Source organism: Arvicola amphibius, chromosome 3 (assembly GCF_903992535.2).
Source record: "Arvicola amphibius chromosome 3, mArvAmp1.2, whole genome shotgun sequence".
NCBI classification, from domain to species: domain Eukaryota; kingdom Metazoa; phylum Chordata; class Mammalia; order Rodentia; family Cricetidae; genus Arvicola; species Arvicola amphibius.
The window spans coordinates 141,667,670-141,693,113 of NC_052049.1; the positions used below are offsets into that span (position 1 = coordinate 141,667,670).

At 47.0% G+C, this 25,444-nt stretch overlaps 1 protein-coding gene across 1 annotated transcript in view; it reads left to right on the forward strand.

Annotated features, from left to right (window-relative positions):
• Rab27a (RAB27A, member RAS oncogene family) overlaps window positions 1-25,444 on the forward strand; it is a 50,189-nt gene that overhangs the window by 11,999 nt on the left and 12,746 nt on the right. Inside the window, exons 2-4 of the mRNA XM_038322032.1 lie at window positions 18,905-19,079; window positions 21,671-21,756; window positions 23,761-23,864. Of these exons, the coding sequence (XP_038177960.1) occupies window positions 18,927-19,079; window positions 21,671-21,756; window positions 23,761-23,864 (343 nt within the window). The 5' untranslated portion in view covers window positions 18,905-18,926. The remainder of the gene's footprint in view (window positions 1-18,904; window positions 19,080-21,670; window positions 21,757-23,760; window positions 23,865-25,444) is intronic.

The window sequence follows — 25,444 nt, forward strand, 5'->3', positions numbered from 1 at the left end:
TTGCTTCAGCTTTGAGGTCAGAAATGGGTTTCATGTACTCAATGATAAGAGCCCTTATTTTTCAGATGGGATTGACATAGTGAGTCATTTGGCAGCCCAGTGGGGCACTGAATGACTTGGCACCACTATGAAGGAGGACAGTAAGACACGCACTGAAAACAGACTTCAGGTGTGGTGTCTGGCGTCCTTTGTGAGTTCATATGTCTATCCATTTCTTACTACAATAAATACCCCAGGCAGTTCTAGGGACATGCCCAATCCCTAAAGTGCTTACTGCACAGACATAAGGACCTAAATTCAATCCCCAGAACCACATAAAAAAGCCAGATGCGTTGCTGGGCATGGTGGAATATGCCTTTAATTCCCACACTCGGAGGCAGAGGCAGGCAGATCTCTTGAGTTTGAGGCCAGCCTGATCTACAGCATGAATTCGAGGACAGCTGTTATACAGAGAAACCCTGTTTCAAAACAAAACAAACAAACAACCAAGCCAGGTGCTGTGTGGTATATGTAACAATCCCAGCACTGAGAAAACAAAGACGGGGTTTGCTGGCCACCCAGCCGAGTCAAACCTGTAAGTGGCCAGTCGGTGAGAGAAACCATCTTGCCTAAAAACGAAGAAGAAACAAGATGCTGAGGAGATGACTCAGTGGGCAAAGGTGCCTGCTGCCAAGCCTGACCCCCTGAGTTCAATCCCTGAGTCCTACACGGTAGAAAAAGAGAACCAACTCTCTAAAGCTCTCCTCTTCCTCCACGTGGAGGCTGTGGTGTGGGCAACCACACAGACACTTGCACACACATGCATACAAAATAGATAAATGGAAATGCAGTAAGCTGAAAAACTTAGGCACACAACTCTTGATAAGCAGCACACGCACACACGCACACACACGTGCACATACACACACACCTTCAGAGCTCTCACAGTGGGCAAAGGATAATCTGTGTGAAAACAGAGTTGGCACTAGCCTTTGTAGAGGAGAGTGGTTAATGTTGTTGAACTATTAAAATTTCTTAAAAGATTTATTTATTTGTAATGAGTGTGTGCCTGCATAAATGTCCATGTACCATGTGTGTGCAGTGCCTTCAGAGGCCAGAAAAGGGTGTTGGACCTCCTGGAATTGGAGTTACAGATGGTTGTGAATCACCATGTGGGTGCTGGGAACTGAACCCAAGTCCTCTGCAAGGACAGCCAGTGCTTTTAATCATTGAGGAGCCATCTCTCCAAATCTCCAACTATTAAGTTTTTAAGTATGTCTTAATCCTGACACAAACTGTGTAAGACAGAAATGGAGAAAATTTCACACACACACACACACACACACACACCAGCATTGGAGGGATGTGATGGTGCAGGCCTTTAATCCCAGCATTTGAGAGGTAGAGGCAGGTGGCTCTCATTGAATTTGAGGCTAGCTTGGTGAGTTCCAGGCCAGCCAGGGATGTATAGTGAGATCCTTTTTCAAAACCACCAAAGCCAAAAAGAAAGAAAGAAAAAAGAAGCCACAACCTTGCTTCCAGGAAGGCATTTGTGTTTAGAGCACTTTGCCTGCTTCTTGCTGAGAATGCTTCTTCAGCCAAAGTTAGAGTGCCTCCCACTGGGCACAGCTGGAGCCACAGCTATCATACATGCAGAAGTATGGCAACACTGTCTCTAGTCTTTAGCGGCTTTTCAAACAGTAGCCGGCATTGGTTTTACAGTTGATAAGATCCAGGCCAGAGACCCAGTTTCTAGGGTTGTAGGCCTTTCAGGGCCTTAACTCTGATGGCTCTGGCAAACTGGGAGAGTTGGTCACCATGTCGGCAACCTCCTGACCCACAGGTGACGGTAAGGAAATCAGCCTCCAGGGTTCTGTTAAGTCACCCAGATGATTGGTATAGCGAAACTTGCCAGCCTGCTGCAGTCAAGACTTCTGGGACATATGTCAGTGCCCTTTTCCTTCTGTGCCACACACTGCTCAGTCTCCTTCACTGTTTGGTGTCCCTGTGCCTCATTACTAAGGAACAGCGTACTGGAAGATTCCAGAACTTGTTCTAAAAGGCACATTGATGACTGTGTTGAGGGACAGCTGGCTGATTGACAGCATGGATAGGGCAGGGAAAATGAAATACAAACTAATAAAAGATGTGAAAAGCAATACAGTCAGCAGGAGCCATTTATTAATGAGGCAAATTAGCTTTTGTGGCAATGGCTGTTACTAATCATATACCCCAGGCCAAACAGCTTTTTTAAAAAGAGCACTGTTTCTTTACCTGTGTAAGTGTGTGTGTGTGTGTGTGTGTGTGCTGTCTCTTTTGTGCCACAGCGCATGCATGAAAAAGTTGATTTTCTTCTTCCTTCATGTGGTTTATGGAGATTAAACTCAGGTCTCAGTCCTGGTGCCCATACCCAGTGAGCCATCTTGCTGTCCCCACAAACAGCTTTAAGTACTTTATAGGTATTGCATAATTCGGTCCTTCTAACGTAATCCTGTTTCTTTTCTGGTTTCACAAAAGGGCCAGCGGGGCAGAAAGGGGGGTGATTTTCTCGAGGCTCCACAGCTGAAGTGGTTTGCACAGTCAGTCCTTCCCCAGAGTCCAGGGCCTTAGTGTCCTATGCAGGGTAGGTCCTCAATCCTAGAGATAGTGTGGCCAGTTCACAATGTCTATTGTGATGTCCTGGATCACTCAAGAAAAACAACCACATTTTATCTGCATTAACTAATTTTTAAATCAAGGTTACATAAAAATATTATTCTAAAGGCTTATTAGTATAACTATTATTATATTATTTATTTAGTTTTTCGAGACAGGGTTTCTCTGTAGCTTTAGAGCCTGTCCTGGAACTAGCTCTATAGACCAAGCTGGCCTCGAACTCACAGAGATCTTCCTGCCTCTGCCTCCCGAGTGCTGGGATTAAAGGCGTACACAACTGCCAATCAGGGCTTATTATTAAAACAAAAGCAAAAACAAAAACAAAAACCCAGCAGGCTCTCCACCCCCAGCCATTTCCAGCTCTGTTGTCTCTCAGCTTGCTGACTTTGCTGGTCCTCACACTCCTAGGCTCTAAATGACACACATATTTCCGTGGCCATTATTTCTCATGTTTAGGTGTTGTCTCTTGACACTCGATTGTGGAATAAGAGTGGTTAGTTCATTTTCCCCAACACCTCTCCCACACATGTGCAACGTCTGTCCCTTTCTGCTCTACAGACGGTCACATTAGAGGTTTTGGCTTGGTTTTATATTGAAACAGGGTTTCTCAATGTGTAGCCTGGCCTGGGACTGGATATGCAGGCCAGACTGGCCTTGCAATCCTTCTGCCACTACAGACTTGTACTACCATGCTTTTTTGGCTTTTGCTGGTTTCTTCTAGGAGTTTTACATTTTCAGGCTTCTCCTTTAAGGCTTTATTCCAGATTCGGCCACTGGTTGGGACAATGGACTTTGCACATTAGACCATGGCCCAGTTCATCCATAACCTCGACAGGAAGGCCCTGGAGCTGGTAAACGCTGCTGTGATTTAATCGAAGTCTGGATTGGCCACATTTTGGCACTGGTTACAACAACCTCTGCTGAGCTCACTAAAACTTATTCAGAGCATGAGAAAAAAAATAATCCAAGGTGCTAAAACTGGTAGCTTTAGACAGCTCATAGCTAATGAGCTATGCTGAACGTTTTGGTGGGCAGTGAAGTATGAATGTGGTGGTTTTTTTTTTTTTTTCCGAGACATTAGTTTCTCTGTGTTGCTTTGGAGCCTGTCCTGGAACTAGCTCTTGTAGACCAGGCTGGCCTCGAACTCACAGAGATCCGCCTGCCTCTGCCTCTGAGTGCTGGGATTAAAGGCGTGCGCCACCATTGCCCAGCTATAAATGTGGTTTTATACTGGGGAGAGCGTTGGCAAACCTGGCATCATTGGTGATGAATCTTTAACATCTGATTTATTTGAGTTCTTATTTGAATGCCGTGGACCATGTACAATGAGACTGTTAGACTAAAATAAGAGCTGTCGGGAGGAAGAAAAGACTGTTGTTGCATTGAGTTGATGTTTGTGTAAATATCCTGTTTTACTCTTGTGCCTGTGAATAGCCAAGTTACACTAATGAGGAGTCTCTAATCTGTTTCCATTATGTGTTCTTGACTCTCTCATTAAAAACTAAGTAACCAGCTGGGCATCTAATCCCAGCACTCAGGAGGCAGAGGCAGGCAGATCTCGGTGAATTTGAGGCCAGCCTGGTCTACAGAATGAGTTCTAGGACAACTAGGCCTAAACAGAGAAACTCTGTCTCAAAAAACAAAAAAAATAAAATTAAGTAACCATGTGTGTGAGTTTATTTCTAAGTTCTCTGTTCTGCACCACTAGTGTGTTTGTTTTCATGGCAGTACCTTACATTAGGAATCCCACTTTCTTTCTCTCTTTCTTTCTCTCTTTCTTTCTTTCTTTCTTTCTTTCTTTCTTTCTTTCTTTCTTTCTTCCTTCCTTCCTTCCTTCCTTTCTTCCTTTCTTCTTTTCTTTTTTCCTTCCTTCCTTCCTTCCTTCCTTCCTTCCTTCTTCTTTCTCTCTCTCTCTCTCTCTTTCTTTATTTCTTTTTTTTGAGACAGGGTCTTACTGTGCAGCTCGGGCCAGGCTGGAACTTGTGCAGTCCTCTCACCTCAGGCTTTGAGTACTGTGGTCATAAATGTGCATCGCCACATCCCGTTTGCATCTTCCTGTTCGGGTGATTCCATAGGAGTGTGTGTGTGTGTGAACATGTATGTATATGTGTGTGCATGAACATGCATGTATATATGTGTGTGTGTGTGCAGGAGCATGTGTGTAATCTTTAGCATTCTCTGTAGATAGGTTCATATTGCCAGCAAAGAGCTATTTAACTTCTTAGCATTTTTGGTACTGGGGCTTGAACTCAGCACGAATTCCTCAGCCCCCTCTGTCATTTCTTTCTTTTTTAAAAGATCGATCTATCTATCTATCTATCTATCTATCTATCTATCTATCTATCTATCTATAATGTATATAGTGTTCTGGCACCAAATCTCATTATAGATTGTGAGCTAGCATGTGGTTGCTGGGAACTGGGGAACTGAACTCAGGACCCCTGGAAGAGCAGCCAGTGTACTTAACCTCTGAGCCATCTCTCCAGCCCCCTTCTGTCATTCTTACTGGGATGCTGTATTTCCTCTCCTGTACCTGGTTGCTCCAGCTGTGACCTTTAGGACCATGCTGAAGGGCAGTGATGAGTGTGAACATCTGTCTTGGCCTTGGCCTGAGGAAGGCTTTCATCAGGTTAAGCAGTGACAATGATGTAGGCTGTGACTCCGTCACATGAGTCCCTGGCTGTGGCATGGGGAATTCCCCTATACCTGATTTGTTGAGAACTTTTGTCATAAAAATGTTGATCTTTTTCAAGTATCTTTTTAAAATTATTTATGTATTTTTATTTTATGTGCACGCATGTATGTATGAGGGTGATAGATTCCCCGGAACTGGAGTTACAGACAGTTGTGAGCTGCCATGTGGATGCTGGGAATTGAACCCAGGTCCTTTGGAAGAGCAGCCACTGCTCTAACCACTCACTGAACCATCTCTCCAGCCCCTTAAGGTTTTTGTTTTGTTGTCAAGTGTCTTGATGAGCTTGTTGTCTTTGTCCATTTCGTTAATGTGTATGTCATATTTATTTATTGGGAGCTGGAGAGATGGCTCAGGGGTTAAGAGCACTTGCTGCTCTTGTAGAGGACCTGGGTTCACTTCATATTGGGACACTCAGAACCACTTGTAATTCCAGTTCTAGGAGATCTAACACCTCCTCAGGCACCTGCACACACACAAAGACAAAAAGACACACATATACAACTAAATAAAATTTTTAAATAATTTGTTTTCGTCTTATGTATAAATGCCCATGCTACTGTTGCAGAGGACCCCGATTCAATTCCCAGGACCCACGCGAGAGCTCCCAACCTCTGCAAGAGCGATGAGTGCTCTGAGCTACAGGGTCTTCTCTCCAGCCCCCTTTGACAAGCTTTATGGAGGAGAGTTCTGACCTCTCCTTTGTCTTGCAGAAAGAACAGGTTGCATATTATGAGGGGCTTGGGTCAGAGGTGTGGCCACATTTGCAGCCAGAACACCAAATAAATGTTTTGTCACTGTCATCCAGACCAGAATTTATTTTTTTTTAAATGGAGTATGGAATAGGGACGAGAGTAGGGAAGATGTGACCAATGGGAAATGCGAGAGGAGAGGGCGGGCGGTGCTGTAGTTACTGAAGTTACTGAAGACTCTGAAGACTCAGGGAAGGGAAAGGCCAGACTGGAGTGACAGAGAGCAAGGTAGGCACGCTGAAGGCAGAACATGATGACTTCGGGGTGCTAGTGGGTGTCTGGGTGGGGGCCCGAGCAAGTGGAGCTCCTTCTCTGGCCAGTCACTTGCATGTGCTCTTCCCTGCTGTCTGTTTGGATCAAGCTTTGCCTTTGTAGAGAAATCACAGTAAGAAACCACATGTGCCTTCATGATGGAGGGGAAGGCAAGAGTGGAGGCTCTACTGCCTCCAAAGCCCGGCGCAGTTAACAGTCGGGGTTGCTCTGTGTGAGAGAGCCCGCCAGATTAACCCTGGGGAAATCACTTGACTGCTTTGCCCAGCCATATGACGAGCAGCTGAGACTCATTAGCCGGATTGTGGCTTTCTGTGGAGAAGCCTGGCTTCAAAATCGGGTAGGATAGACTGCTTTTCAAGAGAGTCTTTGGGAAAATGCTCCTCAGTAGGCTATTTTAGCCTTTGCCGGTTCTCTTTGTTGTGACATTAGACAAAAAGTGACCTTGTAGACGAGGAGGTGTGATCCCAAGTTGTCAGTTGTTGGTGCCTTGGCAACTCCAGGCTAAAGGGTTTAGAAAAAACACACCGGGTTCTCCTCTCCTGCCTCAGGTATGGTTTGCGTCTGTTCTTGTCTTTCTTAGAGTGTTCCTAGATCCGCTGAGCCGATTTCTAGCTAATGAAACAGTTAATTGTGTTAGGGTTGAAAGTGCAGGCCCCTGTCTCAGAGCTTGGAGGGGGGAAGCGCTGAGTAATGGGAATGGTCTCTTACATCAATCTTTCCACTTGGGGGCAGTTTGGTGCAGGTGGCTCTCCAACTTATCAATGTCTTCGTTTCAAGGGAGAATCCATTCCTGCCCTCTCTATGCCTCTCCATGTTGTCTTCCTTCCGTGCATGTTGGAGACCAAACTTCCTCTTGTGTGTATGTGTTCCGGTACTGGTGAGTGTGAAGGCAGGTGGGCGACCTCAGATATCCTCCTCTGTGGCTTCCACCTTTTCTTTTGTTGGGTTGTTTGTTTGTTTGTTTGTTTTTGGCAGGGTATCTCTGTGCCAACGCTGGCTGTTCTGTAGACCAGGCTGGCCTTGAACTCAGAGATCCACCTGCCTCTGCCTCCCGAGTGCTGGGATTAAAGGCATGTGCTGCCTCCGCCTGGCTCTCACCTTCTGTATCAAGGTTTCCCATGGAGCCCGCGGCTCTCTAGTTTGCATTGCTGGCTGACCTGCAAACCCCGTCTCTGTTTCCACAGTGCTGGGATTACAGCTGTCTACTCCCATGCCCACTTTTTTTATATGAGTTCTGGGGTTGGCACTCAGGTCCTCAAGTTTGAGGTGGCAATCCACTCATCAACTGAGATTCCTCGTTCTTAGAAAAACAATGGTTATACTGGTCTGGGGCCCATTCTTTGAATCTCTTTTAACCGCTGACTCCGTCCATTGGAAATTCTATCTATGAAAAGGGTTTCATCCTGAGATACTGCAACTTAGCACTTTCATGTGAAAATTATGGGGAAAGGTGATCCAACTTGAAACCAATGTGTTGAGAAGTTCCATAATATCACCCTTTGAAGGTCTGCCTTCCCAGGACTGGAGAAGCATCTCCGTGGTTAAGAGCACTGGCTGCTTTTGCAGAGGACCCTTATGTCTGATCCACAAGTAGCAGGTAGAGAGAGAGAGAGTGCCCAGGACTGGGCCTGGAGTGGGCTCTTGGTACCTCAGAGCCCACTCTCAGTGATAGACCTTCTCCAACAAGACCACGCCTCCCGATCCTTCCTAAACCGTCCACCAGCTGGGAACCAGACATTCCAATATGAGCCTCTGGGGGTCATTCAGACCACCACAAAGTGCTTCGCTGGGCTATACCACAAACAATCCAAAAGTCATCTTACATCCCTGCAAGTTTAGTGTCGTGCAGGCCATAGTTACTAATTACAATGCAGTAGAGTTAGAAACCAACAATAACAGCAAGCTAGCGTCTCCCAGGCCGGAGGAAAATGAATGGGTGGTGGTGCCCGCTCCTCTGTGCTTCTGCAGAAGTGAACTCAAGGCACGCCCATTCGGTAAACAGATGCTGATAGGCATGCAAACAGTCAGTTCTTAAACCCACATCTACATAGGGAAGGTGCAGCCAGGAGAGTCTGCCAAGACGCGGTCAGGAGTGTGTTTGGTCAGATCTCGTCCTCTAGGTAAGCTTATTTTCATTCCTTTGGGTTCATTTATTAAAGACTATGATATTTGGGGGGTAATTAAATATGTATTGTAAACTTACCAGTGAAGAGAAAAACCTAGAAGGCAGATTTAGTGATCCCTAATGACAAAGGCTTGGAATTCTAATGTCCCACCCATGCCTCTATGAAAGGAAATCCTGTCCTGCGTGAATGGTTGTACAGAGCTGTCTTACCATCCCTTGGACCTCTGCTGGAAAAGTAGAATCAAGTGTCCAGTGTCCTTTATTTGTGTCCTCGGGTGTCACAGAAAAAAGCCGTATTGCGTCCCACCTCCGTGCATACTAAATACCTTGAACCTTCCTTATGTGGTAGTGGCCACCGTTATCAGAGCTGCTTATTGTTTGCTTTTGAGACAGGGTCTCACTATGCCTCTTGGTCTGGCCTGTAACTTGCTCAGTAAACCAGGCTGGCCTGGAATCTCCTGAGTTCTGGGATTAAAGATACACTCCACCACGCCCTACCTATCAAAGCTAGGGTTTTTATATGTATGGATTTTTTTCGCATATATGTACATGTCTGGTGCCGTTAGAAGCCAGAAAAGGATGTCAGATCCCCGGAAACTGGCCTTACAGATGGGTGTGAGTCATTTTTTCCACATTTGTTTCTATCTCTGTGGAAACTGGAAATCAAACCTAGGTCTTCTGCAAGAGCAGCAAGTGCTCTAAGCCCCTGAGCCATCTCTCCAGCCCCAGAGCTGTTTTTAATGATGTTACTCAGAATCTTTTCACATGATTGAGAACCTAATATTTTTTTTAAAAGAATTCTATTTTAGTGGCATTAAGCATCAGATAATAGGTTGTTTTTCTGGGCCTATTACACTGGTTTTTATTTTATTTTATTTTATTTTTATCTTTTTAAAGAGCTGGGTTGAGCCCACTGGTGGTGGCACAAGCCTTTGATCCCAGCACTTGGGAGACAGAAGCAGGCAGATCTCTGAGTTCAAGGCCAGCCTGGTCGAAAGAGTGAGCAAGTTCCAAGACAGCCAGGGCTACACAGAGAAGCCCTGTCTTGGAAAAAGAAAGAGAGAGAGAGAGAGAGAGAGAGAGAGAGAAGAAGGAAGAACTGGGTTGGTGCATGGTGGAAATTTTTACAGCCATGATGGGGTAAACTTGTGATAGGTGCACCCCCTGTTTTCTCTGTTATGTCATGGGCCGGTGGTGGTGATTATTTTTATGCCAGCACTTGGGAGGCAGAGGCAGGTGGATCTCTGTGAGTCAGTTATGTCGTGGTGAACCCCAACCAGGGACCCAGTTTCGTGGGAGCTTACTGAGAAGGGTCAAATATGCAGATGTTTGCACGGCCTCTTACTGTGTTTCCAAGGAAAGCACAGGTTGGTTGGCTGCCGCTGTCAGCTTTGGGGAGGAAAATCTGAAAAGGTGGGACAAGAGAGCCCAAAGATGAAGAAGACAGCCCATGAGCCCATGACGTGGCGTTGGCTGTTAAAAAGCTACGTGTGTTGGGGGCAGGGGCATATGTGTGACTCAACAAATGAAAGCCAGCTGGAAATGTTGAGTGCTTTGAGCAGCCACCCTGGACCTAAAGAGCCCGTTACCATGGCTACAGAACAGCTCTGTTTGATGTGCTTGATTAGGGTGTGAGGGAGGCAAGCCGGTAGTGAAGCTGTGTCTGGTCCCCCAGAGCAGGCTTTGTGAGCATCTCTGTGCCAAGCCAGGGGTGCAGCTTGACCTTCAGGGTGGGGTGATGGGGTAGAAGTCCTGCATGTGGGACTCTGTACAGAAAAGTTACGTTTTGTGCCTTACGTTAAAGAAGCCAGATTGATTACAGCATACTGGAAACACCACTCCTTTGTAAAACCCAGTGAAAATAACGCCCTGGTGGATAAATGAATGGGTGCAGAAAGAACAGGGTGTTAAAGTACCCAGAACCCCATTTTCTCTATCGATGAGAAAATGTAGAACCCTCGTTCTCGTTCTTAAAAAGTCAACTCGGAGTGAGATCCTGTATTTCAGTTATCCTGTCAACTCAGGGTTATTTGTATAACTAATTACTTTCATCACATGAATAGACATATAATTTATATTTTTCTCAGAACAAGAAAGCATCATTGCCCCTTCATCGAGTGAAGGGTTGCTTCTTGTTCTGGTGCCTTTCCCAAGAGGGTAGCTCATGTAAGTCCATGTTCCGAGAGAACAGACTCCCCACCTGGACTTCTGAAAAGCGTTGGTGTTGTACAGTGTTGGAGACTCCCTTTCCACCCTTGGGTCCTTCAATGCCCTCTGCTCTGTGGCACCATCCAGCTTGGCGGCTGTGGCAGAAGCGCTGTCTCCAGACATCTGTCTTGAGCAGTAGGCCTAGGAGCTGGTGATCTCTGGCATAATTAATAACCCCCACAACTTGTAGCTTCAGAGCCTGTGACTCGCACATGGACTTGTAGGTAGCCTGTTTTCCAGGAGGCGTCAGCTGCTCTAGTTCCATGCTTGGAGAGTGTTTTCTCTCACATCTTTGAGGAATGTCATTTCTTAGTGTCATTCCCTAGCTTGGGTGGGAAGCACCAGGCTTACAGGCCTAAGATGGGGTCCATGCCCTGAGCTGCCTGGAGCAATGAGCCACTCACAGGCTGCGAGCCCTGACCTGCCTGGAGCGATGAAGCTCTGACTGAGTTGATCCCCACTCAGCCACTTCCCTGCTCGCTTTACCCAGGAGGGTGTGGTGTTTGTCGCCCTGTAGAAGATCCTGGCTCCTGGCCTGTTCTTCACCATCTCCCTTGGACCCACAGAGAGCAGCCACCCACTGGGAGTGGCACTGGGACTTGGCACATTCTTCATTTTTATCAAATTCCTGGAAACAGCTTAGCTTCAGGGTGTCATGCTCAGCTGTGAGCTGGCATTCCAAGACAATGCCACATGGCTGTGTGCACATGGCTGTGTGCATTGTGAGGCGCCCTCCACATTATTCAAGCTATTACTCAGGAAGACAATCAACCACGCCTGTACTCTACACACAGAAAGCTGCGTTCTCCCTACATACACTACAGACACTAGAGTGCATGTAAAGCGGGAGGTACTTGTCATAAAGTACTACATACCCAGCATTCTGAGAAATTCCCTTAATCCCTGTGAAGATACATATTCTGATCCCCCTCCCCCAAGAGGCTTTGACAGTAAGTATAGAAAGTCCTCTTGACGAAGTGAATGAATGGTCCACACTGGAATAAAAAACTACCTTTTCCTCTGAGTCGTGAAAACTAGTCCTCTAGGTCTACTCAGGAAAGGTCTAATGGCCCTTCCTTCCCTGTCGCTTGGCCGCTCCCGTTACCACTTCCGGGTCTGTGGGGTCAACTGGGAAGGGATGGCAACAGTTTAGCAGTCCTTGGTGGCCACTGGAACTGACAGCACCTACGTTTTCTTCAAGCTGCTGCTTTTCCCCACTTCGTGTCTTTCTGAACATTCAGGTACAGACTGAATTAATAGTAAGAATGGGTTTTTAGGGCTGAGACTATAGCCCCAGCGGTCGAGGACTTACTTAACATGTACAAGGTCCCGATTTGATGCCCAACACCACTGAAGAAAACGAAAGTTTTTTTTTTTTAAACAAAACAAAACAAAAAACAAATTGCCAGCTGGGCATGGTGGTACTCACCTTTAATTCTAACACTCAGAAAACATAACAGGGAGGTCTCAGTGAGTTTGGGGCCACACTAATATGTAGTAAGATCTGTGTCAGCCAGAGCTCCACAGTGGGACCCTCTCTCTCTAAACAGCAGCAACCAAACCTGCACTCATTGCCAGGACATGGACAGGATGGCTTACTGGGTAAAGATACTGCTGCCAAGCATGATGGCTTGAATTGGTCTCTGGAACCCACGTGGTGGAAGGAGAGAACTAACTTCTGCATAGTTCCCCTTTGACCTCTAAACATGCCCCGTCCCCCAAAAATAAATAGGAAAAAAACCCCAAAAACCTCTATACTGCTAATAAGTTGCAATGATTGAACACTTGAACTGAAATCTTCCTGTGAGTTCCCCTAGTCTGTAAGTCATGTTTATGAGCTTAGTATGCCGTTAGGACAGTTGGCTTTACCTGCCGATTTGACACAACCTAATGCCACTTGGGCAGAGAGTCTCAGGAAGGGATGATGAAGATCGTGGTGGCCTGTGAGCCGGTCTGTGCTGGATTGTCTCGATCACCTTAATGATAGCTGTTAAAGCATCCCTTGGGTTTGAGCCCTGCGCTGCAGAAGAGTGAAGGAAGAGCTGACCGCCACGTGTGTGTGCATGCATGCATCCCCTCTCTCTACTGCGGGTATGGTGTGTGTGCATGCATTCATCCCCTCTGCTCTTGACTGTGGGTATGGTATGCCCACTGCTTCCAGTCCCTGTCATGGTCACTTCCTGAAATGATGGCTGCTATCTGGAAGTATGAACGAAAACGTACATGCATATATGTGTGTGAGCAATAATACTTAATGAGAAAAAGGGACAAAAGAGGGGCTTGTGGGAGGGTTTGGAAGAAGGAAAAGGAAGGGAGAAATGAAATAATTATAAAATAATCTCAAAAATTAGAAAAAAGTAAAAAAAAAAACAAAAAAAAACAAGCAAAGTTTGCCTGTTTGTCAGGCAGAAGCAGAATGGCTGTTGTTTTACAGCCTAAGGGATGAGGTTCCTTTAAGAACCTTGAGGCTCCTTTAAGACCAGGCCATGGAAAGCAGAAGTAGGAAGAGTTAGAATTTGGAACCAGGCTAGCAGACTCTATGGGGGAAGGCACTCTCTCTGTGTTGTCAATCTGTGCAGATTTAAGGGCGATAAATAGATAAAACTAGCCACGTCTGGTGCTGTCTGTGGCATATGGCAGCTGCTCAGCAGTGCGTACTCTTTTGATTTAATTTTCTGAGACCGCCTTGCTATGTGGCCCAGTAATCCTCTTGATTCAGCTTCCTAAGTCTTGGGGTTACAGGCGTGGTCTCCTAAAGCTCATCTCCCCTCTCCCTTTGATTTGAACTGAAACCAATTTCCTTTTTCACTCTCTGGGAAACAATGTTTAAAATTTTCGTTTATTTTGTTTTGGGTATTTGGGCACTAGGAGTTAAACCTAGGGCCTCACAAGGCTAGTCAGGCGCTCTATCCCCCCCCCCCCCCCCATAGTCCCAGGGTCCTTTTCATTATTTATTTTGAGGTGAGGTCTCACTAAACTGCACCGGCTGGCCTGTCCTTTCTGTCTTAGCCTTAGCCTCTGGAATAGTTTCAACTCCAGGCCCCGCCTTTTTTTTTTTTCTTTTTAAATAAGGAAGCTCTTCGCCTTGCTGGCTCTTATCTCACTGTGGTTGGTGTTGAGGAAGTGGGTGTTCTTTGCTTTCTATTGTTAGTCTGATGAGAATGAGGGTGGGGAACACTTTGAAAAATATTTGTGTAAGGAGGAGAGAGGAGGCGCTGAGTGGGAAGTGTCCTGCTCTCTCTGGAGCCGCCTGGAGCTTTCTGACCCTGCTGGGGCACCGAAACAGTCCTTCCTCAGGGTCAGGGACTTGGATCTGGGGCCCGAGATTCCAGTGCCCTTAGCAGATCGTTAGCTTGCTTACCTGGTAGTCACTGACTGTTAGGTCCCAAGGAGGTGTGGGACAGCTGGTAAAGGGACTGCCCGACCTGAGAAAACCTAGTTAATGTGCTGGTTAACTTGTGTCAATCAGACACAAGCTAGAGACGTTTGGGAGGAGGGAACCTCAGCTGAGAAAATTCCTCCACCAGACTGACCTGTGGGCAAGCCTGTGGTGAATTGTCCTGATTGGTGATTCAAGTGGGAGGGGCCAACTCACTGTTACTCCCGGGCTGGTGGTGGCTCCCACCGGCAGGGAGGGACGACTGTAAACTGAAATAAAGCCTCTCCTCCCCCATCTTTGGTCACCGTGTTTATCACAGCAGTAGAAACCTAACCTAGCTAAGACAGCTGTGGGTCCCAACATCCCGACTGCCTACCTTCATTGAAGGAGACTGAATTAGTCAGGTAGCCTCACAGAACTGTGTGTGTAAATACACGTGTGCACATATGAAAACCAGAGGCTGGTGTCAGGTGCCCTCCATCACCTGTTTTTTTGAGACCAGGTCTCACTGACACTGCAAGCACATGGAGTAGACTAGCCAGGCTGACTCGCTGTGGGCTCTGGGGATCCTTCTGTCTCTACCTCCCCAGCTCTGGGCACACACAGATTTTTTTTTTTTGTTTTTCCTGATGATCTGAATGCAAGTCTTCATGAAGTCATGAAGTCTTCATGACTTGCAAGGCAAGACCAGTTCACCTCTTAGAATAGTTTTCATAAGCATACCCTCCCACCCCTACCCCTGCCCCAAGCAGGGTGGCTTAGTATGGGCTTAAACATTGTGCTGGGAACCCCACAAAGAGCAACTTATTCTGTCCTCAGGGCAGTTGTGTGAGGTGATGTATTATCATCTCTCTCTTTTTAAGAGTTGTTGTTGTTATTATTATTATTATTATTATTATTTTGCCTGCATGGGTTTGTGGCTGTGTGCGGTGTCTGGAGAGGTAAGCAGAGATCATCAGGTCCTAGAGCTGGGCATACAGGTGGTTGGTTGTAGCTACCTGGTGTGGGTGCTGGGAACCAAGCCCACCTAGGTCCTCCGTAAGAGCAGCAGGTGCTCTTAACCACTGAGCCATCTCTCCAGCCCCAGTGTTTGATTTTCTTTATTTTTGTATTTTGAGACAGGATTTTACTGTGTAACCCTGATGGTACTGGAACTATCTCTGTAGACCAGGCTGGCCTTAAACTCACAGAGATCCACCTGCTGCCGCCTCCTTATTGCTGGGATTAAAGACATGCGCAATATCAGTAGGCTTATTTTCTTAATTTAAAAAATAAAATAAACAAACAAAACCACAATCAGTATTGTGGCACACGCCTTTAATTCCAGGAGGCAGAGAAAGGCAGATCTACGAGTTTGAGGTTAGCCTGGTCTACACAGTTAGTTCTAGAATGGTTAAGACTAGACAGAGAAACCCTGTCTGGAAAAACAAAGCAACAAAAGGTAACAACATCATCAATAAAAATAATCTGGCCAGATGGTGGTGGCTCACACTTTCAGTCCCACCCAGCACTTGGGAGGCAGAGGCAGGTGGATCTCTGAGTTTGAGACCAGCCTGGTCTATAGGACGAGTTCCAGGACAGCCAGGTCTTTGGGGGAGGGGGGAGGGTCTGATAGCATATTAAAAATAAAATATAGGTACGTGACTGATCAGCTTTCCCTAAATTAACAGAAAGAACAAAGGAACCGCTACAGGTTTTTGCTCATCACTGCTGTTGTTGAATTAGAGCCCTTGGCTTCAGGTGGAAACCCCCATTCCTTCTCAGATGACCTGAGCTTATCTGGATCTGCACATGTTTCTGTGTACCATGGAGCCAGGCATCTGTCCTCAGGTGGTCCTCATTTGGAGACATCATCAATCCTGTGTCCTTTGTCTGCAAGGAGAAGCTGTTGATAGCCACCCCCCTCAGTAAAGTGTCACCTTCATATCTTGCAAACAGAACTGTAAATGTTTGTAGAGGCTCTGCCTTTACTGACAGTGCCAGTCATATCTGTGACAGGAGGCCACAGGTCTGTGTTAAGGCTGTCCGAGTAGGTCGGCTATTGCAGCTCGAGGGGCTCAGAGATTTGGATTTTAGGGAGAAAGGTGAGTCAGTAAGTTGAGGAGTTAGGCAGGGGTAGGAGAGGTGGCAGGCTTGAGGATGAATAAAGGTCCTTGCCTGAGGTTTATTAATTCTATGAATCTTTGCTAACAGCACCACAGGAAGCACCTAGTGTTAGAGCCCAGTACCTGGGTAGGCAGGAGAGTGTGAGGGAAGGGAGCAGCAGGGTGGGCGTGGGCGTCTGATGTGCAGATGGATGAATGGGTGAACACTGCCTTCCATGGCAGGAAGAGGTGCCCAGAGGTGCCCAGAGGTGTCCAGAGATGTCAGTGTGAGCGGGGCAGTGCTTTTCTGGAGGAGTGTGTGTGTGTGTGTGTGTGTGAGAGAGAGAGAGAGAGAGAGAGAGAGAGAGAGAGAGAGAGAGAGAGAGAGAGAGAAGTAGTTTTGGCTGGCTGGCCTGGAACGCTATATATACCAGGCTGACTCACAGAAGTCTGCCCACCTCTGCTTCCCTTTGATCCTGCTAGAATCAACGGTATCCACCCCCACCCCTACCCCCACCCCCACCGATGGTGAGAGACTTCTTGACCCATTTCTCTTTGGACAGACATCGTGCATTTACATCTGCTGAGAAGGTACTGTAGATAATGAAATTGCCGAGGAGCTAGAGCCCCTGTGGGTGGGGCCTGCTGCTGGAGATGAGTGGTTTCAGTTGATCTTGAAGAATTTTGAGCACTTCCTGTTAGAGAACCCAGGTGAAGGTGGAGTTAGCTGTGGGGTTATGGTTTCTATTCCCACTGTGGAACCCACTTCCTGAGAGAGTATAACAGCTAGGAAGTTTGACCAAATAGGAAACAATGACAGAATATGCAGAAGCCATCAGACAGATTTGACGTGAGTTAGTGAGTTAGTCATCTTGTTTCGTGTGTCTTTCTTTCTCCAGCCCTCCGTACCCTATCTTTTGAGACAGGGTATGCCTCTGAATCCAGCGCTCACCAGTTAGCTAGGCTGACTGGCCATATTTGCCTATCTTCAAACCCCTGTGATTGGGCTACAGACGTGCCTGGCTTGTCAAGTGGGTGTCAAGGGCTCTAAACTCAGGTCCTCACGCTTGCACAGTACGTGCTTTGTAGACTGAGCCATCTCTCATGAATGTGTGCTTGAACACGGATAAGACAAACGAAATGGCCTGAAATCCACGTGAAAAGAGGGAGAGCTGGGACCTAGCATTGAGAAGAGGGGCGGCAAGCACTGAGCTCTGGAAGTCACCAGTTATACCTTGTCCCATCTGTCTCTGTCTGCACATTTTTTTCATTGAGACAAAAGTCTCAGCTCAGGTTGGCCTCAAGTCCAGAATCCCCCTGCACCCCTTCCAAGTACTGGGGCCACAGGCTTGCAGCACTGTGCTTCCTTCTTCCCTTTGCTCATGTATGCCTTTCTCTTTTCTTTCTCTCTTATTTTTGGAGACAGTTTCACTATGTAACAGCTCTGGTTGGCTGAGAGCTCGCCATAGAGATCAAGTTAGCCCCCAGACTCAGGGGCAATCCTCCTACCCCTCCTTCTGGAATGCTGGGATTGCAACATGGAATGCTGGGATTGCAACATGTGCACCGCACCCAGCTGTCCTTTCTTTTGTTGCTAGTTTTTGTTTTATGTGGACAGCCGTGTTTACAATTGCCAGTCTTATACTGTCATGGTCACTTGGAGTTTCCGTCTTTGTAGTTCCACAGCTTGTATGCTAAGTTGAAACTAAATTGTTAGGCGGAGAGAGATGGCTCTGCAGAAGAGTACCAGCTGCTACTGTAGAGGGCCTGGGTTTGGCTCCCAGCACCAACATGGTGGCCCACAACCCTCTGTACCTTCAATTCCAGGGGGACCTAAAGCCTTCTTCTGGCCTCCATGGGCACTGCACACATGTAGTGAAAACATACACTCATGCACACAACTCATACAACCAATTTTTTTTTTAAAAATCCTAAACTGTTATTTATTTACTATTCCAACAGCGTCTTATCCACAAGTTATTAGGTTCTCAGGGACAGTGAGCCCTGCACTACCCTCCCTCACAGACTCCCACATGGGGATGTCACATAGAAGCACTTTTGAGAGCCAGGCACAGTGGTCCATACTGTCTATAAATCCAAGCACTTGGGAGGTGGAGGCAGGAAGATCAGGAGGGCTAGGGCAACCTGAGCTACCTGAGACCTTGCCTCAAAAATAAGCAAAGTCCCCGACAGACAGACAGACAGACAGACAAACCCCAAACAAAGCAAGCAAACAAACAGAAGCACTTACTGGATAGAATAGTGTCACTTTAATAATGGAAAATTCTAATATATTTTCTTTTTTAATAAAAAAAAAATAATGTGTGGACTGGAGAGGTGGCTAAGGGGTTAAGAGCATTGTCTGCTCTTCCAGAGGATCCAGGTTCAAGTCTCAGCACCCACATGCCAGCTCACAACTGTGTGTAACTCCAGTTCCAGGGAATTAAATACCCTCACAAAGACATATGTGCAGGCAAAACATCAATGGACATAAAATGAAAATAAATCATTTAAAAAATTAGTCTGTAAAAAATTAGTGTGTGTGTGTGTGTGTATGTATGCACACACACATGCCATGACATGCATGTGTCAGTCAGAAGACAGCCCTGTGGATTTGATTCTGTCCTGTCTTTAAGTGGGTTCCAGGGATAACTCAGGTCATCAACCTGTGCAGCAAGTCTTCATCCAAGGAGCCATCCCACCAGCCCTGACTGTTTTGGGTGGACCTTGCTAACTCCGTTGATTTGTGTTTTACAGGTGAAGCCCAGAGGCCTTCATCATGTCGGATGGGGATTATGATTACCTCATCAAGTTTTTGGCCTTGGGAGACTCTGGAGTGGGGAAGACCAGTGTGCTGTACCAGTATACAGATGGGAAATTCAACTCCAAATTCATCACCACAGTGGGCATTGACTTCAGGGAAAAGAGAGTAGTAAGTTCTACATCCTTCGAAAGAATCTAATCTGTGTCAACACATTAACAGACCTACTTTGTTTGCTTTGTAGGACTTAAGCCAAAGGTTGGGACCTAAAATTAGTACAGAGGAAAGTGTGGCTGGGTGTGGTGGTGCACACCTTTAATCCCAGCACTCTTGGGTTAGAGATGCGAAGATCTCTGTGAGTTTGAAAGCAGCAAGGTCTACACAGCAAGCAAGCAAGCAAACAAACAGAAAGGGTGTTAGTACTCAGTCCAGGGAAAGTAACTAGAATTCTTCAGGACTCTTCATATGAAACCCTCTGGACATGAACCAGGGTGGTGCATACCTTTAATTCCAGCATTTAGGAGGCAGAGGCAGGCAGATCTCTGTGAATTAGAGGCCAGTGTGGTCTACAGAGCTAGTACCAGAACAAGCTTCAAAGGTACACAGAGAAACCCTGTCTCAAAAAAAATCAAAACAAAACCAAAAAAGGTGAAGGATTTATACATTCTGAAGAGAAACCAGAGTCTTGAAAAACCAAAAACCAAACAAACAAAAAAACCCTTTGGACACAATTAAAGTGCATATTACTTTTTTTCCTTTTAAAAATTACTTATTTTTAATCATATGTCTGATATGTGTCCCTGTGAGGAGTGTATGTTTGTTCTCTCTCTCTCTCTCTCTCTCTCTCTCTCTCTCTCTCTCTCTCTCCATTTCTCTCTCTTACCTTTTATCCCTCCCTTTCTCCTTCCTCCCTCTTTCCCTTTCTTCCTCCCTCTTTCCCTCTCTCTCTCCCTCTCTCCTGCTCCCTGACCCCGTGTGTAGACTTTTACCTTGTGTTGTTCTGAATAACACGGTAGCAATCTCAACCAGTGATGTTTCAGAAGCATGTATAAGTGTTGGTGAGCTGGCGTCACACCCTAGGGCTGACTGTGTGTGTTAGTGAGCTGGCATCATACCCTAGGGCTGACTGTGTGTGTTAGTGAGCTGGCATCATACCCTAGGGCTGACTGTGTGTGTTAGTGAGCTGGCATCACACCCTAGGGCTGACTGTGTGTGTTGGTGAGTTGGCATCACACCCTAGGGCTGACTGTGTATGTTGGTGAGCTGGTGTTACACCCTAGGGCTGACTGTGTGTTGGTGAGTTGGCATCACACCCTAGGGCTGACTGTGTTGGTGAGTTGGCATCACACCCTAGGGCTGACTGTGTGTGTTGGTGAGCTGGTGTCACACCCTAGGGCTGACTGTGTGTGTTGGTGAGCTGGTGTCACACCCTAGGGCTGGCTGTGTATGTTGGTGAGTTGGCATCACACCCTAGGGCTGACTGTGTGTGTTAGTGAGCTGGCATCACACCCTAGGGCTGACTGTGTGTGTTAGTGAGCTGGCATCACACCCTAGGGCTGACTGTGTGTGTTGGTGAGTTGGCATCACACCCTAGGGCTGTGTGTGTTGGTGAGCTGGTGTCACACCCTAGGGCTGACTGTGTGTTGGTGAGTTGGCACACGCCCTAGGGCTGACTGTGTGTGTTGGTAAGTTGGTGTCACACCCTAGGGCTGACTGTGTGCTGGTGAGTTGGCGTCATACCCTAGGGCTCACTGTGTGTTGGTGAGCTGGCATCACACCCTAGGGCTGACTGTGTGCTGGTGAGTTGGCGTCATACCCTAGGGCTGACTGTGTGTTGGTGAGCTGGTGTTACACCCTAGGGCTCACTGTGTGTTGGTGAGCTGGCGTCACACCCTAGGGCTCACTGTGTGTTGGTGAGCTGGCGTCACACCCTAGGGCTCACTGTGTGTTGGTGAGCTGGTGTCACACCCTAGGGCTCACTGTGTGTTGGTGAGCTGGCATCACACCCTAGGGCTCACTGTGTGTTGGTGAGTTGGCGTCATACCCTAGGGCTGACTGTGTGTTGGTGAGCTGGCTCACACCCTAGGGCTCACTGTGTGTTGGTGAGCTGGCGTCACACCCTAGGGCTCACTGTGTGTTGGTGAGCTGGCACACACCCTAGGGCTCACTGTGTGTTGGTGGTTGTTTTTGCTAATTACCTCTCACTTTATAACCTGGCTTCTTTTGTGCATGGGTTTCTGATGGTTGAACTCAAGACCTTGTGTATGCTGGGTGAGTGAGTGTTCTGCCTCTGAAGGGCATCTCCACCTCTTTTAGTCTAAATAAAGTAGATTTATTAATGTGTAATTCTCAAGTAAACCCCATCTTTTTGTCAAGACAGGGTTTCTCTGTATAGCCTTGGCTATTCTGGGACATGCTCTGTAGACCAGGCTGGCCTCAAACTCATAGAGATCCACCTGCCTCTGTCTCTCAAGTGCTGGGAATGCAGCCGTGTGCCACCATGCCTGGTTGTGTGGTGCTGGGTATGGACCCTAGAGCATTATGGATGCTGGGCAAGGCTCTACCAACTGAACTACATCTCCAGCTAGGTAGATGTCTCAGTAACTGCCCAAGTGCAGTTATTGCAACAAAGTACAAACCTGTTAGGGACTCAATTCTCTTGAGAAGGGCAGATGCTTTGGAGTTTCATGTTGAACAGAAAGTGAAGAAGAGCCCACCCATCTCAGAATCTCCCTTGGTTTTTCTCTGCTTTGATGTTTTAGGTGTACAGAGCTAATGGACCAGATGGAGCTGTGGGCCGAGGCCAGAGGATCCACCTGCAGTTATGGGACACGGCAGGACAGGAGAGGTAGGCATGTCCTCCCCAGTGTTCTTGCCGCACTGACCTGGGCAGGCAAAGGCAGTCAATTGGCTCATCTGCACCTGGTGAGCTGAGCGGCCAGATCAGTCTGTGGGCAGCCTGAAGGACAGCGATAGGCACATTTTCTCTGCGATCAACAGAGATGGGAATTTCCTTAAAATTAAACCTTCTTATTTGGGACTCATTCTTTTTTTCTCCCATTTTAGGCTTTCCCCCATTGCCTTTAGGTGTTTGCTCACCTGTAAGGGAGTCCTAAGACTCCCTGCTTTGTTCTTATCTGATACGGAAGCCTGATGATGGAACATCTGGTTGGCATGACTTAATCAGGCCACAGGTTACTTAACTAAAATAAACGAGGTCACATCTTGGTGCAAGGCTACTTTCAGGCAGCTACAGCCCCCTTGAAGGATTTTTCCTCTGTGTGTGTGTTCTCCAGTGGTATGCAGGCACATGTGTGATGTGGGGCCCAAGGTTGACATCAGGACTCTTTAGGTTTTTTTTTTGAGGCGGGGAGGGGGTTTCAAGACAGGGTTTCTCTGAAACTTTGGAGCCTGTTCTGAAACTAGCTCTTTTTTTTTCCCTCCATTTTCTAAAATTTGAGGAACTAGCCCTTGTAGACCAGGCTGGCCTCAAACTCACAGAGATCCGCCTGCCTCTGCCTCCCGAGTGCTGGGATTAAAGGGGTACGCCACCGCCACCTGGCTGACATCAGGACTCTTTTGATTGCTCTCTACCTGACTCACTGAGGTGGGATCTCTCACTGGAACCCGGTGCTCACAGACGCTGCTGGTCTGTAGCTTGTTTTGAGAACCCCACCTCTGTCTTCTGTGTGCAGGAGTTACACACTGGTCTGTGTAACTATGTAGCTCTGCACTATGGTCTGCTATGCCCACCTGACATTTATGTGGGTTCTGGGGAACCAAATCTGCTTGTCAAGCTTGTATAGGAAACATTCTAACCACAGAGCCATCTCCCCAGCCCTCTTTAAAGGATTAAAAAAAACCATAGAAATTTTCAAGTGTACACAAAAGAGAAGAGGTTCCGCTGAATCCCTGTCTCTTCACCCTGTCAGCAGTCACTGTGCTGGGGCCAATCTTATTGCACATGGCCCCTTAGCACTTCTCTCCTCTCCCTCCCGTGTTACCTGGAGGGCAGTTTTTAGATGTCATATCATGCCATCTGTAGCTATTTTGGTTTGTATTTGTAAACAATGAAGACATTTGGTAAGAACATTGAGTAAAATAATTTAGAAAAGGGCTGGAGAGAGGGCTCAGCAATTAAGAGCACTGACGGCTCTTCCAGAGGACCCGGGTTCAATTCCCAGCAACCACATGGCAGCTCCTAACTGTCTGTAGCTTCCTTCTCCAAGGGATCTGACGCCCTCACACAGACATCCATGCAGACAAAACACCAGTGTCCATATAATAAAAATAAATATATTTTAAAAATTGAGAAAAACCTACTATTTCTGAATAGCTGGTTAATGTATACCATGTCCTTCTGGGTGCCTGCCTGCCAGTGACAGACTGTGTATTTATGCAAAGTGGGGGGAACCGACTAGAGGAAGAGCAGGGGCAGCAGGTAAAGCCTCAGAGGTAGACTACCTGGAAAGAGTTGAGTCTGCCTCAGCACCATTCCCACCTTAGAGGCAATGAAATGAGAGGAGAGACTTCTACAGAGCCTAACATGAGACCAAGGATTGCCTTGTAGGGTCAGGAGGAAAACACACATGGCCTGCTAGCAATGTTGCTTTTGGCCCAGGGAACTCATGGTTGTCCAACGATTCCCTGGCTGAGACTGAGGTTACACAGCAGTTCTCCAGTCCGTGGGGCTCAGTTTTCAATAACACATTCTGTTCACATTGAAATCAGGGAGTGGAGAACAGCATGGGAATTGTTGATGAATCTCTGTCGGAGGCAGAGGGTGTCATTGGCGGCTTTGTATTTCAGGAGTGTGGCCATGACTTAGTGACCATCTGTTTTCGTGCCCTAGGTTTCGTAGTCTGACCACTGCGTTCTTCAGAGATGCTATGGGTTTCCTGCTACTGTTCGACCTGACAAATGAGCAAAGTTTCCTCAATGTCCGAAACTGGATTAGTAAGTGCTGGGGTTTCTCGGGCCCTGCTGGGCTCCCTGAGTGGAGCCATGTTATGTCTTTGGCTGAAAACAGCTGGGGCCAAGGCTGAGAAGAGGAAGCTCTTCAGCTTACCGCTGCAGATGACTGGCATTCCGTCTCTCTGCTGGGGTCCTTCCCTGTCCTCTCAGGAGGGGGAATTGGGTCTTCCTGGAGTTAAGGGACTGAGCAGGTCTTGTCTAGAGCCGTTCCCCATCCTGAGCCAGGATGAGTCCTAACAAAACTTTTAGGTAGTCTAAGCCTCCAAACTCAGGCATTTCCCTTTTTCTTTATCTTCCACTCTGTGGTGAAGCCCTCTATCTTCCCGGCTTTCTGACCAGCTAGAGTTTTTTTTATTTTACTTATTTATTTACATTTTAGCTTTATGCTTGTGAGTGTTTTACTTGCATGTCTGTGCACTCATGTGCAGTGTCTGTGGAGGCCAGAAGTGGGCGTCGGATCCCCTGACACTGGAATTACAGACAATTGTGAGCCACCATGCAGGTACTGGGACTAGAACCTGGGTCCTCTGGAAAAGCACCCGGTGCTTGTAACCACTGAGCTGTTTGTTGTTCCAGCCCCAAGTTATATTTATTTTTTAAAAAACCTAGAAAGAAAGAACTCCCATGAAAAACATCTTAGCTGGACTATTTCCTCTCTTATTAATGACAGCTGTTTTATTTTACTGTTCTAACACATATCCCATCTTCACCATATCTCACCTCAGGTTACAGGGGTTTAGATGTGCCTAAAATTTCAGATAACTGATTAATTTACTTCATTACTTATTACTTCATAGTTTTCATACAAAATTTTAGAGATGAGAACAATAACATCAGCTGGACATGGTGACACACACCTTTAATCCCAACACTTGGGAGGCAGAGGCAGGAGGATTTCTGTGAGTTCAAGCCAGTCTAGTCTATAGAGAGAGTTTCAGGACATCCAAGGCTACACAGAGAAACCCTGACTGGAAGATCCTCCCTCTAAAGAAAGAGGGAGAGGGAGGGAGAGGAGAGAGAGAGAGACTCAGACTCGCCAACATAGACACTCTGACCTGTTACTTACAGAGCCTTAGAGTCTCATGGAGGGTGGTCCCCTCACATCCACGTTCCTGGTCAGTAGATGTTGCCTAGGACTAGAATTTGCATTTCCAATAAATTCTCAGGGGATGCTGAGGCTGCTAGCCCACACACCTCACCCAGAGAGGTTAACCTTCCCTTGACCCTGGGAAGTAAGAACTGCTGTGATCATTTATGCATGAGGAAGCTAAGGAGATCAGATAACTTCTGGGGAGGAGGTTTGGGGGACACAGTCAGTAAACAGAGTCATGCTTCAACTTGAGGAGACACTCATAACCATTGTAGAGGGGACATTGGAGGTGCCAAGAGAGCACAGAAGAGACCTGGAGAGGAGACAGTGGAGCAAATCCTGAAGGAAGTTGTGTCTGGGCATTAAAGGGTGTGGGAACTGCACATTAACACCAAGAGTAGAAGAGGCCCAGCTTCTGCAGGAAACAGGGCACAGTCTGATCTTGCCTGGGCAGGTCTTGTGACCTAAGTTG